The 17,536-nt window shown below is 42.0% G+C and overlaps 1 protein-coding gene across 1 annotated transcript; it reads right to left on the bottom strand.

Annotated features, from left to right (window-relative positions):
* Positions 1 to 2: 2 nt before the first annotated feature.
* pfkla (phosphofructokinase, liver a) lies at positions 3 to 16,415 on the bottom strand. Its single transcript, XM_083776633.1, has 22 exons — positions 16,190 to 16,415; positions 14,908 to 14,981; positions 14,571 to 14,648; positions 12,962 to 13,151; positions 12,417 to 12,582; positions 11,423 to 11,467; positions 11,186 to 11,294; positions 10,931 to 11,026; positions 10,711 to 10,803; positions 10,244 to 10,369; positions 10,078 to 10,142; positions 5,957 to 6,017; positions 5,661 to 5,807; positions 5,487 to 5,557; positions 4,151 to 4,238; positions 3,775 to 3,927; positions 3,484 to 3,648; positions 2,142 to 2,203; positions 1,927 to 2,038; positions 1,757 to 1,841; positions 1,535 to 1,640; positions 3 to 1,400 (listed from the first exon to the last, which is right to left on the bottom strand). The coding sequence occupies exons 1-22, from the start codon at positions 16,272 to 16,274 to the stop codon at positions 1,253 to 1,255; spliced, it is 2,325 nt and encodes a 774-aa protein (XP_083632759.1). The 5' UTR covers positions 16,275 to 16,415; the 3' UTR covers positions 3 to 1,252.
* Positions 16,416 to 17,536: the final 1,121 nt, after the last annotated feature.

Raw genomic sequence — 17,536 nt, 5'->3', positions numbered from 1 at the left:
TTATTTTATTTTAAACATACATGCAGTAGTAAAATGTACCTCAAGGACATAACATTCACATTACTTCTACTTTACTCTACTTCAAGTTGTTGTAGCGACAGTGTCATAATATTAGAATGTAGAGGCGATGTAAAATGTAATAAGCTGCGTATTAGTGAAATGTACTGTTCAGTATCAATGTGGTAATTTGAAATGTACATTTGTAGATTTATTGCCATTGAGACATTACTTTAAATTAAAACAACACAGTCCTACTTAAAGGCATGATTCATCAAACACAAGGGAAATTACTGTATTTAGATTCCAGATTCATCATCTTGGATTCCAGTTTACAGATTAATTTATACAATTTTAAAATACATATTCAATCTTGGACTAATGTCAAGTATTACATTTAAATAATTACATTTGTTAAAGGTGGTGTTTGCAATATAGGTGCACCGTGCAATTGTAATACATTTTCACATTTTAACCTTTCAGATTGTGCTAATAATACTCTTTAATACGTATAATTTATAATGCATAGACATGTATTACTGGGAACATTATGTCAAACGTTTCTTTGGGTTACATTGCTTTTAGCCTCATGTGAAACATTCAGTGTTATACTGAATGGACAGTAGTAAATCTGATTAGTAGCTAAAACAAAGTGATTATCATCACTGAAAATGTATACATTATACTGCTGTAGCAACAACAAAAATGATTGATGATTTCTGTGTGGAGTTTGCATGTTCTCCCCGTGTCCCCTAGGGTAGGTACCCTCACAAAGAACATGCAGTAATCCTGGTCTCTAAACTGCCTCCCCCTGGCCAGCCGGGGCACCTGAGGGAGGGGGAAGGAACTGGTTGGAATAACGTGTTCCTTCCACGTGCTACGTCCAACCAGGGAAACTCCCCCCTGTCAGGTGTAAAGGAGCAACTTGGACACTCATGCATGAAGGAAGCATGAGGTCAGTCCGTTGCTCTCCCCAGGTTGGCAGAGGGTGTGTAGAGCCCAGAATCACATTAGATAATTGACACATGGGTGAAAAATGGGTTACAAAATCGTGGGATAAAAATGTGTAAAAAAAAAAAAAAAGATTGAGTGCAGTGCTCCTTTAAAATGCCATTAATCTCTCAGGTACACATATACTATAAGATATGCACAAACCAAATACAACACAGTCAGTTATTATATAGAACCAGGCAGGAGGGGCTCATTGATAAGGGCTATTTAAGGAGAGAACGTAGTTCCTGTAGTTCCTGAATCTCTAGAACCCAGGGTCGATGCTGATTGACCGACGAGTGACATGTTCGATCTCTCCCGGGATGTATTCAGTGAAGCTGGTTTGGTATTTTGCTAACATTTTAAGCATTGGCCGCATGTCAAGCCACCACTGGACTTTGGGCATCCGATGCCTGCATAAACAAAGGCAGGAGTTATTTACCCATTGTGCTCACTTAATCTAAAATTAAAATACAGTACCTATATATACTGAATTACTGATATGGTCATTTGATAGTGACAGTGGATGTAGCTTTTGATTTCTTACTCAAAATCTGTCTCAGCCTTCAGTTCAGTGACAGGGATAAACGAGACAACCTTCTTTTGAAGACCAAGCACACATGCCGTCGCTGGTGAATTGGTAAACACACGCCCTGATGAGAAAGAACCAAACATAACATTTAGAATTATTTAATAATGTAATTATTAAAGTTCAGAAATAATCTTTGCATCAAGCATACATTTATGAAAAGAAACATAATTCACCTACCAGTCAAATGCTCAGAAAGCCATTTCACCGCCTTCACTCCCATCTTAGTGCCCAAATTTCGATCAAAAGGTGAAGGTGCTCCTCCCTAAAAAAACAAACGGAAAACAAAAACTTCCACAGAGTGTATGTGCTTCCCTTTCACATAAACCAAACCAAACATAGCTCCATACCTGCTGAAGGTGTCCCAGCACATTGACTCTGCAGTCAAATATGCCTTTGCCCTCCGCTGAATACAGCTTGTGGATGAACTCAGTAGTGTAGTGCTCATGGCATTTTTCATTCCTGATGATACATAGTGCCAATGACATTAATATATTATTATTATCATTATTGGGTTAACATTCAGCAGTTGATCTCTATGTATATGAATGAAGGCATTATGTACCTCAGTACCAGACCTCGCTGGATATCTTTCTTCATCTTCTCTGTTAAATGCTCCACATTGGTCTGGGAAAAGGGCATGGTTGTAATTAAAGAGCAGTATCAACTGATGAAGAATGTCTTGCTGTTCTTAAACGTCACACAAATAGACTTACAGTTGCTGCATCCCACTTGTAATACTACTCATCACCATCAGCCATTATTGCACTAATGTCAGACTGCTTAAGAATTTATTTATTAGTATTATTACTCATTGCTTACGGTAATTCGCTCTTTGTTTTATCAAGAACTGGAAAACAATTATTGATTGTTTTAGCAACACTGTCTCCTTAAAGGCTCATACATAGTCTGGATTTTCGGACGTCACACATGACGTCTCAAGCCGCGGTGAAGAGCAAACCACCGCCACCGCTCCAGCCCTTCTCTCTGTTTTTACTCACCACCGCTCAACGTTATTTCAGCTCCGGTGGTGAGGTGACCACCGGAGCGGTGGTCACCTCACCACCGAAAATCCAGAATATGAATAGGCCTTTACTGAGACCGCTGTTCAAATACTCAACATCCCTGATTTAAGCAGTGCTATATGTCATTGACAGTCATTCCTCTCTCTTAAAAGGTGTGTTCAGAGACACAGGCAAAATATTTTGGTGCGATTACATACAGAGTCAATGCAAAGATGGGAATTGGGCAGCATGAATGAGGCGAAGCGGGTGATGCAAATGAATGAATGAATAACTGAATGAATTAATGCATTTAGCATCTTCCTCCTATTTGTTCAAGTTGAAATACCAACAATATCAAATAATACCAACTTGAAGTTTGCTTCACCATTCGTGTCTCAACATCCATATTTTTACAGTATTGATTTTGGTGAAATGATGGCAAAAACACAGGGCTTCCATTTGTAACAGGTAAATTAATTAATTCTTTGTGCACATTGTCTATATGTTTTACGTGCCTGCAAACAAAACAAGTCTCCCAAAATGGTCTTTGAGTCGACAAACTGCTTCTATTTTGTCCCAATGTCAGTCTTATTCCGTGCATGAGAATTGCCAGCCGGGGCCAAACTCACCACACAGGCGGCAGGCCCCTTTTTCCATTGAAGCGGTTCGGTTATTTTTTCACCGCCAAATATTGAACCAGTTCTGTGTTTCCACTGAAAATGAATTTATTCAGATTCAGAAAACCTAAAAGTTGGTTCGGAACTGGAACCAAAAAACGGTTGCCAGTTCAGTGAAAGGACCAAGGTTCCAAGAATCTAGAACATAACCAGTTCTAAAACCAAAGTTATTTCGGTGGAAAAGGGGCCACTGTGCGGTGACAGAAAGCTAAAAACTTATTCTCACCTTGAGGTCGCGGATGCTGAAAGGCTCTTCGTAGATATAGGCTGCATCAGCACCTACTGCTATGCCAGTGCTAGTAGCCAAGTAGCCACAGTAGCCTCCCATGGTTTCCACTACGAACACACGCCTCTTGGTTCCACTGGCTGACTGCTTGATCTTGTCGCATCCCTGGAGAGGCAATCACAGTGACATGACGTTATTAACAGGATGCACACAAATTTACATTTTTAACTAGAATGAAAATGTCATGTTATGTGCTCTATAAGTTCCATCTTTGTGTCAATTTGACATCACCTCCATGGCAGAGTTGACAGCAGTGTCCGCTCCGATACTGAAGTAAGTCCCAGGTACGTTGTTGCTGATGGTAGCAGGAATGACACACATGGGGATGCAGAGCTCATCAAAACGACCCCTGGCTTCAGACAACTGTACCACACCCTCATAGGCCTGTCAACACACAGATGCAGACTGAAGACCAAATTCACATAAACTAATTTATACTTGGTTGCACGCCATTGTCGCACACTGACAATAGCATTTCCACAATGTGGCAAAGCACAACACGTTGTGAGCTTGGAGATCTCAGATCTGGTATCGTCAGTTCACGACACTGGTGCACAAACTAAGTATATAACATGAATAGTATGTTAGTGCTGACATTTTGACCTACCTCAAACCCTCCAATTATAAGCAAAGCTGAGATGCTGTGCTTCTTGATTGTCTCCACAATATCTTCCATGAATTTACTTGGAAGGGTTCTAAGGGAAGAAATAAAAGTCAATTATTAAGATTTATTTTAAGATGAAGCACAGCAGCATGGTGTATCTACCATTACAAAAAATAATTTAAAGAAAAGTAGACAGACAATAGTCAATCACGTAAGAGTACACAAGCGAGAACAACTAGAAGAGGGAGATGCCCTAATAGTAGCTTCTGTATATGCAGTTAAACTTCACCCTACAGCCAAAATGACTTGCATGTTGTGTGATTTACCTCTCTCTCATACACTACCTGTCTACCTATATTTGTCTCCACCAGGCCGAAGGCATGGGGAGAGAGTATGTTTTGCACTCCGTCCGTCCGTCCGTCCGTCCGTGAACAGCTAATCTCGGCCACCGTTAACCCGGTCGATGCCATATTTTGCACACACACTCCCTGGATGCCAACCATGAACCTCTGCCCCAAACTTTCCAGAACGGCCTGTTATAGCGCCACCAGGAGGCCGCTTTGTGCAAAACAAGTTTTTCAATGCCATATTTTGCACACACACTCCCTGGATGCCAACCATGAACCTCTGCCCCAAACTTTCCAGAACGGCCTGTTATAGCGCCACCAGGAGGCCGCTTTGTGCAAAACACGTTTTTGCACAGTACACCTACAGATTTTGTCCAAACATCACGCAAATTGCTACACAGTCTCTCTAGAGCCATTCAACGAAACGGGTCTTTCAGATTTATCAGACTCCATCCTGATTGGTTAAGATTGGCTTCCAAAGTTCACAGGAGTGCTCAGTTTCAAACAAAATGCTGCAAATCATGAACACATCGCGTGATTTCCGTGAAATTGTGCACCCACATTCCCACTAGGCCGAGGACGAAATGCCACATGAACAATTTCAACTCAGCCTCAAGGTGGCGCTATAACTGGCCAAAAAGTGTTTTTACCTCTAACTGCACGGATCTGTGGATAACCTGGTGGAGACCTGTGCCCGGAAGGGCACTTTTTCTAGTCTTCTCTGCTTTGCTGATCATCCTCTCTCTAAACTCTAAGAGGCTAGACTCAGACCAAGGGACAGGAGCATAGTAACTGGCCAGTATGCTAATCACATAGCCTGGAGGGATGATTACTCATTTGAGAATGATATGACATAATAATGCTTTCCATGTACACACAGACAGACAGACAAGACAGACAGACAGACAGACAGACAGACAGACAGACAGACAGACAGACAGACAGACAGACAGACAGACAGACAGACAAGACAGACTGAGGATGTGCCTCACCGTTTTGTGCCTAGCACAGAGCCTCCTTGTCCAGTCCATCCAGCCACAGTGTGCCATAGCATTTCACTCACCTATAAAGAGGAACATGCCATGTCAATGCCATATAGTTAAATCCCAGTAGAAAAAAAAACTATCTCACGATACAGCAGAAGCATGGCAATCAGAAGTCCTTACTGCGCCATTGGCCAGTCCTTGAAAGCCATCGTTGACCCCATAGACCTTGTGTCCATAAGCCAGTGCCACTCTCACAGCAGACCTCACTGCTGCATTCATCCCTGCTGCAGGGGCTCCCACATTCAGAATGGCTATGGAGTGGTTGGTCTGAGGGAGGGGAAAAAATAAGTTGTAATTTGTTCAGATGGTGTTTATACAGCAACATTGTATTTGTTTATATGTAAGAGTATACAAGTGAGAACAACTAAGGGGGGGGGGGGGAGGAGAGAGAGAGAGAGAGAGAGAAAGAATATTACCGCAGGAGATGGCTTCTGGAATGCAAGCAGTCTGTAGATGTTCAAGTTGTTCTCAAAACTCCTATCAAGACATTAGTTCAGTTTTGGGTATATTTAGTAAATTGTAATATGATATGATGAGGTGCTATATCTGAATAAACAAAACTAGGTTGTGCTTTTCCAAGTTCCATGACAATCCACCCACTGGATTTTGACATACTGCATGTGGCCTTTTTGCCTGTAGGTGGTGCTAGAGGAAAGGTCATGGGGTAATCAAAATCAAATGATCAGAATTGTCCATATATTTCCTTTGAGGGCCCCTGTTCTGCCAGAAAGGGAATTCAAATAACATCTAAAAGGTGGTTGGAACAGTGATTTCCTCATCTCACTGGGTAAAGACAGCACATTCCCAAGATCACAGGTTCAAATCCCACTGCAGGTGTGCTTATTTATTTTTTGAAATCATGTCCTGACAAGTTCTACATTAGTGTGAGGTTAAGGTTAGGCATCATTTTTGTGTGGTTAAAGTTAGGTTTGGGCATAGTATGTTTTATGAGATGATGGTTGCCGTTAAGGTTGGGTTTAGGCATAGTGGCAAATGTGCAATGAAGAAAAGTTGGACCATAGACTTGGACAAGGAAGAACGTGCCGTGGCCACGCCATGTGGGCGAGACCAAGTTTCTCTGGCAGAAAGCCTTGAGGTCAAACATCTGCCCTGTGCGTATATTTCATCCTCCAGTTACTGTAGCATGGTGCACAGCACAAGAAATAACAGAATGGAACAGACAAGTGAAGTGACTATCTTTCTTATGTGTATGCCTTCTTTTGCATAGGATAAGATAAATTGTATCTTGTATTGTATCTCCCTTAGGCTACATCCAATATTTTATCCTTATTGTAAAGTTATTATGGAAGTACAATTCAGAGTCCTACTAACATTGAGCTGATTCCTGATTCTTGGACTGATCTTGGAATAAACAGTCAATCAATTCTAAAACCAGCAAAGTCTATCAAAGAAAACTATGTTGTATCATACAACAACATTAAAGGTCCGCTGACACGCCCCGAAATTAATATGGGTGGTACAGCACATCACGTGGTCTGACTGAAAACAGTTTGAAATTGTTTGAGACAGGGCTACGGCGCGCCGCGCTAGCAACAAGTGGCTGCTAGCTAGCTCAGGCTAGCGTTTTTGACGGTACATTTAGGTCATTTTGGCTATAAATGAAATTGGAAAAAAATATTTTTTCGCTCTAAAATATTTGTTACAATGACATTGAGTTGACGTGTAAGTTTGAGGGGATACTATTGCATACTCGCAATATCGCGTGATGAGTTCCAGAGAGCTGGGATGCAGCTCTCTGTAACCCCGCTAACATGGCCTCAAATTCAGCCTTGTGCAGAGCCCTGTTCACAGGTTCACTGCCTGTCTATAGCAGCATTGCACCGGGCTAAAATGCATATCCGTCTTCAAATATCTTATGTACCGCAGCATTGTTCAAGTGAACTGTGTGTTTATGCTTGTTCATTGTAATAATCAATATCGCTATGATGATTTATCGCCGCGTCACTCGAGTGACGAGTCCCGTCCCGTGGCCGGGCCATCCAGTCCTATGTCCCCGCCGTGGCGCCGTCATATAGTGCCTCTGCCCGGGGCAGTGGGGCACTGCTGCCGGCTCAAGTAACCTGACCGCTCTCTCTCTCTCTCTCTCACACACACACACACACACACACACACACACACACGCTCTCTCTCACACACACCGATATGGGGGGGCAGTCTCTCTCTCTCTCTCTATCTCGCACACACACACACACACACACTGCGTCTTGCATCAGCGCGCATACGGAGTGCCTTACGCGGGTGCAGTACTTAGTTTAGACAGTTTTTGGTTTAGACTAGTCATTGGTTAGTCATTAGTCCTACATCTACAACCTATCTCAAACCCTCACCCTAAACCTAACCTCCCACGAGGCAGCACACCTAAACCTAACCGTAACCCATGTCTAACCAATGCTATGTCTAACCAAAGTATGCCTCCCCCTTATGCACCGCAATTCTCTCCCTCCGTATCTCTCTCTCTCTCTCTCTCTCCCTCCGTATCTCTCTCTCTCTCTCTCTCTCTCTCTCTCTCTCTCTCTCTCTCTCCCTCTAATAATAATAAAACGCATCACAGCGCGACAACTTGTGAAGATTAGATATATTCGAAGAAACTAGCATGTATGGAACCACTGGAAAAAATAACAAGTATCCGTGCGCAACTTGGAGGTCTCCAATAGCCACACTCAGAAGGCATGTGATGTCTTCGTCACCACCAGAAGTATAATGAAACTTTCATCTCATTAATCATTGACATAGCGTTATGTAGGCTATAATGATCAACTTGTGGGTGATTTGTGTAATAATAAATATCGCTATGATGAATTCAAGCCTGGTTGTCCGAGCCGAGTTGAGGCATAGTCTTGCGGACGAGATCATGAGCCTCCGGGGGACTGGGCAGTGGGCATGTGTATACTACACACACACACACACACACACACATGTACACACACATGCAATGGCACGGAATCTGCCTCTGGCATCTATAGCTCTCTCCCCCGCTGACATGCACTATAGCCACGGCTAAAAGTTGACAGGTTGAGTACACAATACACGTAGGCTACACACACCGCCCCGGTTGTCCGAATGCCTCTCTCTCTCTCTTCGGGCATACACTCAGCCAAATAAATATACGTAATTCTCATAGATATATCCACCATCCATAGATGTGAATGAACTGTATCTGTCTGTGGGCAGGCATATGCCCACATATGAATACATGTGTGTGTGTGTGTGTGTGTGTGTGTGTGTGTGTGTGTGTGTGTGTGTGTGTGTGTGTACACGTGTGCGTGTACGTGTGTGTGTGTGTGTGTGTGTGTGTGTGTGTGTGTGTGTGTGTGTGTGTGTGTGTGTGTGTGTGTGTGTGTGTGTAGCTGTGTAGTGTGTACACAGACACATGCCCAGTTCAATATGCGCCGGGGACCATAGAGGCTATACGTTCCCCGTTTGTGCAGCCTGCATGACCACTGACCAGAAGAGGCTCAGTGCCCCGGCGGTGAGAGGGGCATTTTGTCATGCGGAGCGACGCGGCGATAAATCATCATAGCTATATTGATTATTACAATGAACAAGCATAAACACACAGTTCACTTGAACAATGTTGTGGTAGCTATTTGAAGACGGATATGCATTTTAGCCCGGTGCAGTGCCGCTACTCAACCTGTGAGAAGGGCTGAGTGTATGCCGTGGCTGAGTGCATGTCAGCGGGGGAGACCGAGAGAGATGGCCGGGGAAATTCGCCCGGTGCAGTGCCGCTACTCAACCTGTGAGAAGGGCTGAGTGTATGCCGTGGCTGAGTGCATGTCAGCGGGGGAGACCGAGAGAGATGGCCGGGGAAATTAGCGAAATTGCGAATATGCAACAGTTTACCCTCAAACTTACACGTCAACTCAATGTCATTCTAACGAATATTTTAGAGCGAAAAAATATTTTTTTTCAATTACATTTATAGGAAATATGACTCTAAATGTGACACCAAAATAGTAGCATAAGTTGCTATGCTACTACGGCCACCAAGCCCGGCGAGCCCGCATAGAAGTCGATGGAGAAAGCTTGTCACAGTCTGACGTCACAATCATGATAGCATTGTTTGATATCCTTTATTAGCTCCCGAGGGGCGTGTCAGCGGGCCTTTAACTATCATGTAAATTATTTCTCAATTATTCAAAATGTTTGTAATTTTGGAATGAATGGAATGAATCGTTGTACACAGTAACATTAGAAATCCTCTGGGGCAATTGTTGTTTACTCCATGCATGAATGTAATTCTTTATAGACTACTTTGTAGTTACATTAGTCAATCCAAAACTGATGATAAAAATGTTTTACTGTATCAACAGAGTGGATTTGATTTCTTATAATGGCCTTTATGCATGTGCTTCTTGAAAATGTACTGCATGTTTTATTACGTTTGTTTATTATGTTATGTATGCCAGGCAATTCTATTATAAAGAGGACACAGCTCTCAGGCTCATCTTTCTCTCTGTATAAATAAAGTAACAAACCTAAAACCATCTATTGTACAGCACATCTATTCTCTCACCCGCCACGTAGTTTGACAGCCTCATCAAATCTCTTCTCATTCATGGCGGTTTGCACCAGTTTAGTCTGAAGATGGGGATACAGTGTATGGTTTTTGATGTTTAATGGATACATCTAATATAATTAAACAAGGTGAATGTACTAAAAGGACAATGTAAATAATCTACCATCTCTACACACTCCATCAGAGGCAGGCGCACAGCTTGGTTACCGGACAGGCCAATGACGCAGGCTGGAGTGTCAGGAGTGGCATCCATCAGAGCCACCACTGCCTCCACACCCTGCTTACTGCTCTGAAATCACACACACACACACACACACACACACACACACACACACACACACACACACACACACACACACACACACACAGCTAAATATAAACACAGAAACCAGATAGCATGACCTGTAGCTCTCAAAGTCTACACACAACAATGTATGAATGCAGGAAGACTATCTGAAGTGCATGAAGTTATGGGGCCCTATCTTGGGTACAGGGGTGGTGGTAACAGGATTGGTTTCAAAGCAGTGGGCATGGGTTTGCTACCGCTGGTTTTCTCTGGTGACCAAGCCAGATGTATTAGCACCTTTCAGCACCTTGCGAAAGTACAGAGTCTTAGGTTCTCCAACTCACCAGTATTCTGTCAAAGGCAGAGGGAAGTCCTCCTCGCTGCACATGTCCCAGTACAGTCACCCTGGTGTCATAACCCAGCCTCTCTACCACCAGCTACAGACAGGCATAGGGTTAGTTTATTATGCGAAATGTAATGTCAATGTATTAGAATGTAATTTATCATGTGGATATGGTCCAAGGAGTCTGCCAATTCCAGGATCATCAATAATAAAATGCTTACATCCTTTACATAATCTGCATAGATTGGTTCTCCTTTTACGTTGATTGCCCCTTCTGCAAGGATGATGATGTTAAGTCGGCGACCTTTACTGCGACTCTGAAAAGAAATACACTATGGCATTAACATACTGTAGGGAAAAAACCCTGTTTTAAACAAAACTAAACTTAACATACTTGTGGTATTGTTATTACCCAGTACTTTGTCTACAACTGGTCAAACTGTAGTACGTCTCTGGAACTACATTTCTGTCCTTACCTCTTCCAGACGGGCACACATAAGGTCCTCCCAGCCCTCCTTAGGAGGAGCCTCTGGAATGAAAATCCAGTCTGCCCCAGAGGCCAGTGCAGACACCAACGCCAGGTACCTGAATACCACATGGATTGGGAGGAAAGGGAACATTTAGAATGACAAAGCACATCTACTAATAAATAAATTAGAGGTACTAAAGGTAATAAATCAATCAATATGCCAAACAGATAAAGACGTACTTACCCACAGTGGCGTCCCATGACTTCTAGAACAAATGTACGCTGGTGGCTGTTAGGAGTAGCATTATTATTTTTTCATTGGTGTGTCATATTGATGAAACCATTTACCATTTACAGACCACAAGTTCCACAACACACGTTTCCTACAAGCATGAACAAATAAGCTTGAATGTGAGAATGGATAACAGTTGGCCTGTGTTTGGTTGACTTCCACTGTAAATGTCTTAATTCCACGCCATTCTTTAAAATGTAGAGGCCTAATTACTTTGCGAGATTACACAAATATACAAAAATAACAATGTTAAAAAATAACAAGTGTTTGCATTGTACATTAAGCCATAAATACTGTAGTAGAGTACTGTAACTAAATAAATGAAATGCTACTTCAGTCAGTGACTTCTTGGCATTTGGTTTCAATGGTAGGTGGTACAGTGACATCAATGTATGAATGAATAGACCATTGTAGGCACTTTGTGTATGCACGTAAGGCATAGAAAACGCTATAACAATGCAATTCATTATTATTACATCAGGGGTGTGCTAGGGATTTTTTAACTAGTGGAGCGCTACGTTAACGTGTATGCACACCTCTGCGAGCAATCACCGTTTGAAATAACCTCTGAAATAATTAAGCCACAATATACCGTATCACATTTCCTCATTTCATTTACGTGCTTCAGAACATCCAACAGATATGCTACACCTACAGTACTTAACAGGTCATACAATGGACCATGGCATTGATATGCATCCAGCCAGGGTTAATTTGCGCTGTTGACACTCACAGCTTTTGTAGGCTTTGGTAAGACAAGGTAGATGTACTCTAGCCGGTATGCACTTGCATGCATGCACGTGCATGAATTTCCAGTATGCAGCTAAAACAATCCAAACTTATCCGCCTCGATGCACCTGGATGTCCATGCATTCCAGGCGGGTATGCAGCTAAAACAATCTAAACGGACAGTGCTGTGTTACAGTGTAACATTAATGAGTCTGACCTATGAGCAGTGGTGGTGATGGCATCAATGATCTCCATGATGCGATGCAGGGCGGAATCTGCACCAATAGTCATGTCAGTGCCACAGAAGTCATTATCTATGGAGCCAACAAGGCCCACAATGTTCAGGTGGCTATGCTGCTTGGCTAGCGTGTCGGTGATCCTTCCTGTACATGAGACAAACACATTACATATTAACACTGACAGACAGACATCTCTGTGAACATCAACACGTCGCAAGCGTGTTGTGAGTGAGTCGTGACTGAGCTTGTAGATCTGCTATTTTCAGCAAATATTACCCCAGAAAATGGATACTAACAACTTACAGAATGCCAAATTGTATACATTGTTGTACAACGGTGTTGCGCAAAACTTTACAAACTGACTTTTGAGCTTGCAGAACTGCCTTTTTGCTATTTTAGAAAATCTATTATTTTATCAATTAGCGACTATTTTTCAGAATAAATGAAATCGATTACTGGTAGTTTGATTAACTTTAGGATCACTAGTGCCTCGTGAGACAGCATTTGACAGAGATAATCTTACCTTTCTCCACCAGCTCATCCAGCAGCCCATTCCACTCACTGCGAAATATATTGGCCCCGGTGAGACTGCCATCTCCACCACACACACACAGATTGGTGACTCCCCTCCTCACCAGGTTAAATGCTGCAGCGACACGACCCTCACGGGTCGTGAAGGCCTTACATCGAGCACTGCCTATCACAGTGCCACCCTGTAGCAGAGATAAACAGTACCAACACAGATCACAATCCGAGCTAAGGGAGGTACATGTAGGAAATAGAAGACACTGACTTGGCGTGTCTATCATTGGAAACGGTCATGCTGACATGACAGATCACACAGACCCTTTAACTCTGTCCTCTATGAAGCAAATGAAGGATGGCAAATCAGAGGTTGCGTTAGGATTTTAAACTGCCGGCCAACATGTCCAGCATAATTTAAGTTGACCAGATATTTGTCTATTTTAACATCCATATACATTTTCAATACATGCTGTAAACAACATATGGTGAGAGAATTGGATCCATAACCCATTGGAGCTTGATGTTACATCACTTCACAACAAACATTAGCATGCCCGCATGCTTAACTGCGGGGCATACAAGCATTGACATAATGTAAAGGCAAGACGCTTTCATCTGCACTGCATGGATGGACAGCTGTTGTGAAGTCTCTTTGGGAAACTGTGTTGGATGCTTTGTGTTCAAACGCATGCACATTGTTGTTGATTTGAAGTAGTAACTTGGCATTGCACAGCTTGCACTTGACCTTGTTTTCACTCACTATCAATGCCACTATCACCCTCCCGGGTGAAAGTCGGTATGTGATGTGTGTGTATGAGCGAGAGAGATTGAACAATTGTGGCAGTTGTTTTTTTTACAGGCCAGGATGTCCGGGGAGAATAATAGTTTCTGGCATTTGTCTTAAATAAGAACAGGCAAAACCGGTAATTGCCAGCCTAACATGACCTTTAAATCAGATTATGTCCAATAATAAAGTTGATCTATAAATGTGGATCTTACTGAATGGATTACAATGTTTAATGGCAAATAAGCCATTAAATAAGCCTGCAGAAGACTTCGACAATGAATGTATATGAAATATGATAGATTCATACTTCTGCATATATTTCACACAATATGCTCCTGTGTTGTCACAGAAACGACAAGAAATTGCAAAGAATTACAAAAAAATTCACTAACAAGGATGTAAAACTCTATACCAAGCAAGCCCATAGGGCAGGTTTGCTTCTTAACTCAAGGTTTCAGGTTCACAAAGCATGCCCTTTCAAAAATATCAGATGCACAAATCCAAGACAATGAATAACATCGCTTTACAACAAATGGATAAAGAAAATGCTTCCAATATTCTATTCTATAAAAATAAGCAACTTGCTGCTTTTCTACTATTGAGGGCTACAGCACATGCAGCAAGATGCCTTACCGGTTTATAATCAGTACTAGACGCGTAGGGAGAGAAGAGGTGTAGTGAAGAGAAGGGTGACAGTCGATATGAGACAAGAAATATAAAATTACAAACCAAAAACATACAAATAGCTGTGCTGGTGCATTATAGTTAGTGAGGAACATTGGGTCAATAGTAAGCACAAGACTCAGTGTTGTCTGCCTACCTGCTGAATGATATTGGTCACACTGTGCCAGTCCGCAAGTTTGATGTTGTCGCCCCCATCTACAAGGCCTTGGTACCCCTAGTGAAAACCAACAGCATTGATTTAAAATGACAGAACTGTGCATGTGATTTGTGGGAAGTCTGGGAACATGGATTAATTTAGTAATGAAAACAACAGAGGATAGCAACCGTTATTGGAAGTACAGTACAGTAAGTGCCTCACTATAAACGAGACAATAAACTGTTCACCACAGAAGCAGGAACCATCCTACAGACAATATATAGCTCAGCATGTACTGTGTTGTTAATATATCATCGTGAAAGGGGGATGGAAGTACCTCATGAATAAGATAGACCTTGGCCCCAACATATATACCCATCCGAGTCACAGCTCTGACTGCAGCATTCATTCCTGTTCAAGAACAAATGATACAAATCAGATTTCATAGCTACTACTGCACTGAATTGCACAATGACACTACATGATTATTGCATCATCTCTATTCAGGAAAAACTAAATTTATTCCAAGCCAACTCCCTTGGGAAACTTTGTAACAGCTGCTGAAAGTTGGTGTACCATTAAAGGGACACTTTATATATACAAAAAATATATGTTAATGACATTTAGAAAATGCTAAAATATAAAATATCTAAAACCACATATTCACACACAAGACCCCAGGAAAGTGTTCCAAATCTTCTAAACGTCATTAACATATTTTTTTGCAAAAAGGGTAAAGTGTACGTCCCTTTAACATATATATATAACCTATATAATATATATAACCTATATGTTTTCGTGCAAAACAAATGCTTGAAATGAAATGGATTCAGAATCATAAAAAACACCCTAGTTTGACAGAATTACATTGATGTTGCTAATGGTTTAGCAGCTCTCACAAAGATTTCCAAGGGGGTTGGACCGTTGGAACTATAGAAAAATACGCACATCACTTCAAGGAGGTGCTGGGTTCAAAAAAGTAACATAATTATGAAAAGAGAAGAGAACCCGCACACTCATATGCTCCAAAAGATAACTTTTATTGACGACGTTTCGAGCCAAGGCTCTTCATCTGGTCAAAACGGTTGGACCGTTGGAACCTATGGGTGATAGCAGACAACTGTATAAACACATTTGTGAAGAAAGCTAGTGCATGGTATGACTATGATGGTAAGCATTTATTTTGCAGATTTGCCCAAATTTCGCTAATTTTCTGACAACCTGCTGCAACATTGACAGTCTTTTACAGTTGGGCACACCCATCCGCAATTCCGCACCCACTGACCTTGTGAAGGCAGCATTCATTCGGCCTACATTCTTGCTTGATGCTTCACAAATAGCCTTTGATCAAGACAATCAGTCATTTTGCATATGCTAAAACTCAAAATTGATAAATTACATCTATGATTGTCTTGAATTGTCACAAGATCACAAGATGTTGACCTATTGAGAAACAGACACAATTCTCCTTTAACATTTACCCCTATAAACTAATGATATGGCAATTATTAACAAGCCAACGACATATTATGTCACATATACATTTGACAGATGACAAGCGTGTGTCACAGCTAGTCTAGACATGGCTACTGTACACAACAGTCGCGTTGTCATTTTACCTTGTGCATCTCCGCCACTGGTCAGAACTGCTATAGCTCTGCCAGCGCCCGTCATCTTCAGCTTCTCCAAATCCATCGAAGACATTTCAGCCACGCTGCTATAGATCTGTATCTGAACTAGTAAATGAGTTATTAGTAGTAGCTATATCTTTTTAATTGAACAGAAGACTAGAGCGAGTTACATAATTTACACAGCAGCACAGCTTCTTCCTTGTTGGGAGCACCAATAATTGTCTGGAAATGGCTCCGCCCCCAACCCCGCTCCAAAAGATCAGAGCCTTGCAAAAGAGATTATGCAACACAGAGCCTTCCAAATAAAGCTTTATCGGTTACATTGTATCCATCGGATTCAAATGTGCGGTTAACCCCTTAAACATTTTTTGAAACTTTATACTTTAAAAAAAATAGTGAAATTGCACAAGCCCACAGACTGTGAGCTTGTAGATCTATATCCTAGGCTTGTAAAACACTGATGGAGACCGCCCAATTTTCTTGACCTGCTGACCTTGATTATCTCTTTTGCAAGTAGTCTTTGGGCTTTGGAATAAAACAAATACAGAGGGAAAAAAACTTGATGTATCTGTCTTTCACTCACTTTAATCAATGAACATCATCATAATCATCACTGTCATTAGTGTCATATCAATATCAATTCTTCAGTATTCATCATTATCACATAATCAATCAGTTTCACTTCATCTTCCTCCTCTTCCTTCTGATTGCTGCAGGTTTGTAGCTTGCACATTTCTGTGCACTTTAATTTGTTGGCAATGCAGGAGCAATCGGAAAGCTTGCAGGTCCGTACACACTTGCAGGCCATACGTTCCAGCACGGCCATTTGTGCTGGTGGCCCCCACATCCAGTCTAAAATAAGGGAGTGTTGGCTGATAAAGGAATATCAACATCCTAATACATCCGAATACTGGGGGGTCAAATTATGACAGGCAATTCCTGACCCCCCAGTCAAAAACACTTTGTTTGAAATAGACTCATGCTTTCCAAGGTGTGATTTGGGGTCCTAAGGATGAATACAAAATGAATATCAACATCTTAAAACCAAAATGTTGAATTGTGGGTTTGAGCTCACATGCCCTTTTGATGTAACTCAAAAGGGGGGGTAACTACCTGTCAGTGGGGAGTGTTGGCTGGGAGGAGAGGAGGAGTAGAACTAAGGCCCTGTACGTCCTCTCTGGGGGGGGGGGGGGGGTAACCACCTGTCAGTGGGGAGCGTTGGCTGGGAGGAGTAGGACTAAGGCCATATACGTCCTCTCTGGGGACGTCGCGCCTGTACAGAACTGTAGTTTTCGCCAGCTGCACTAATAACTTTGCTGCAGGCCCATCTGATAC

This window comes from Protomyctophum parallelum (genome assembly GCF_964188405.1).
Source record: "Protomyctophum parallelum genome assembly, chromosome: 11".
NCBI classification, from domain to species: Eukaryota; Metazoa; Chordata; class Actinopteri; order Myctophiformes; family Myctophidae; genus Protomyctophum; species Protomyctophum parallelum.
Note: the sequence above shows the minus strand (reverse complement) of the source record. Positions and strands in the feature narration are given on the sequence as shown.

Bases quoted from the DNA above. Each gene is read 5' to 3' on its own strand.
- pfkla (XM_083776633.1), bottom strand. From the start codon at position 16,274: ATGTCTTCGATGGATTTGGAGAAGCTGAAGATGACGGGCGCTGGCAGA. The intron at 14,649-14,907 runs GTACTTCCATCC...GGTTTTCACTAG, and splicing joins AGGTCTATCTTATTCATGAG to GGGTACCAAGGCCTTGTAGA. The intron at 1,842-1,926 runs GTATGGAGCTAT...TTGTTTTTTTAG, and splicing joins TGCTGGGACACCTTCAGCAG to GGAGGAGCACCTTCACCTTT.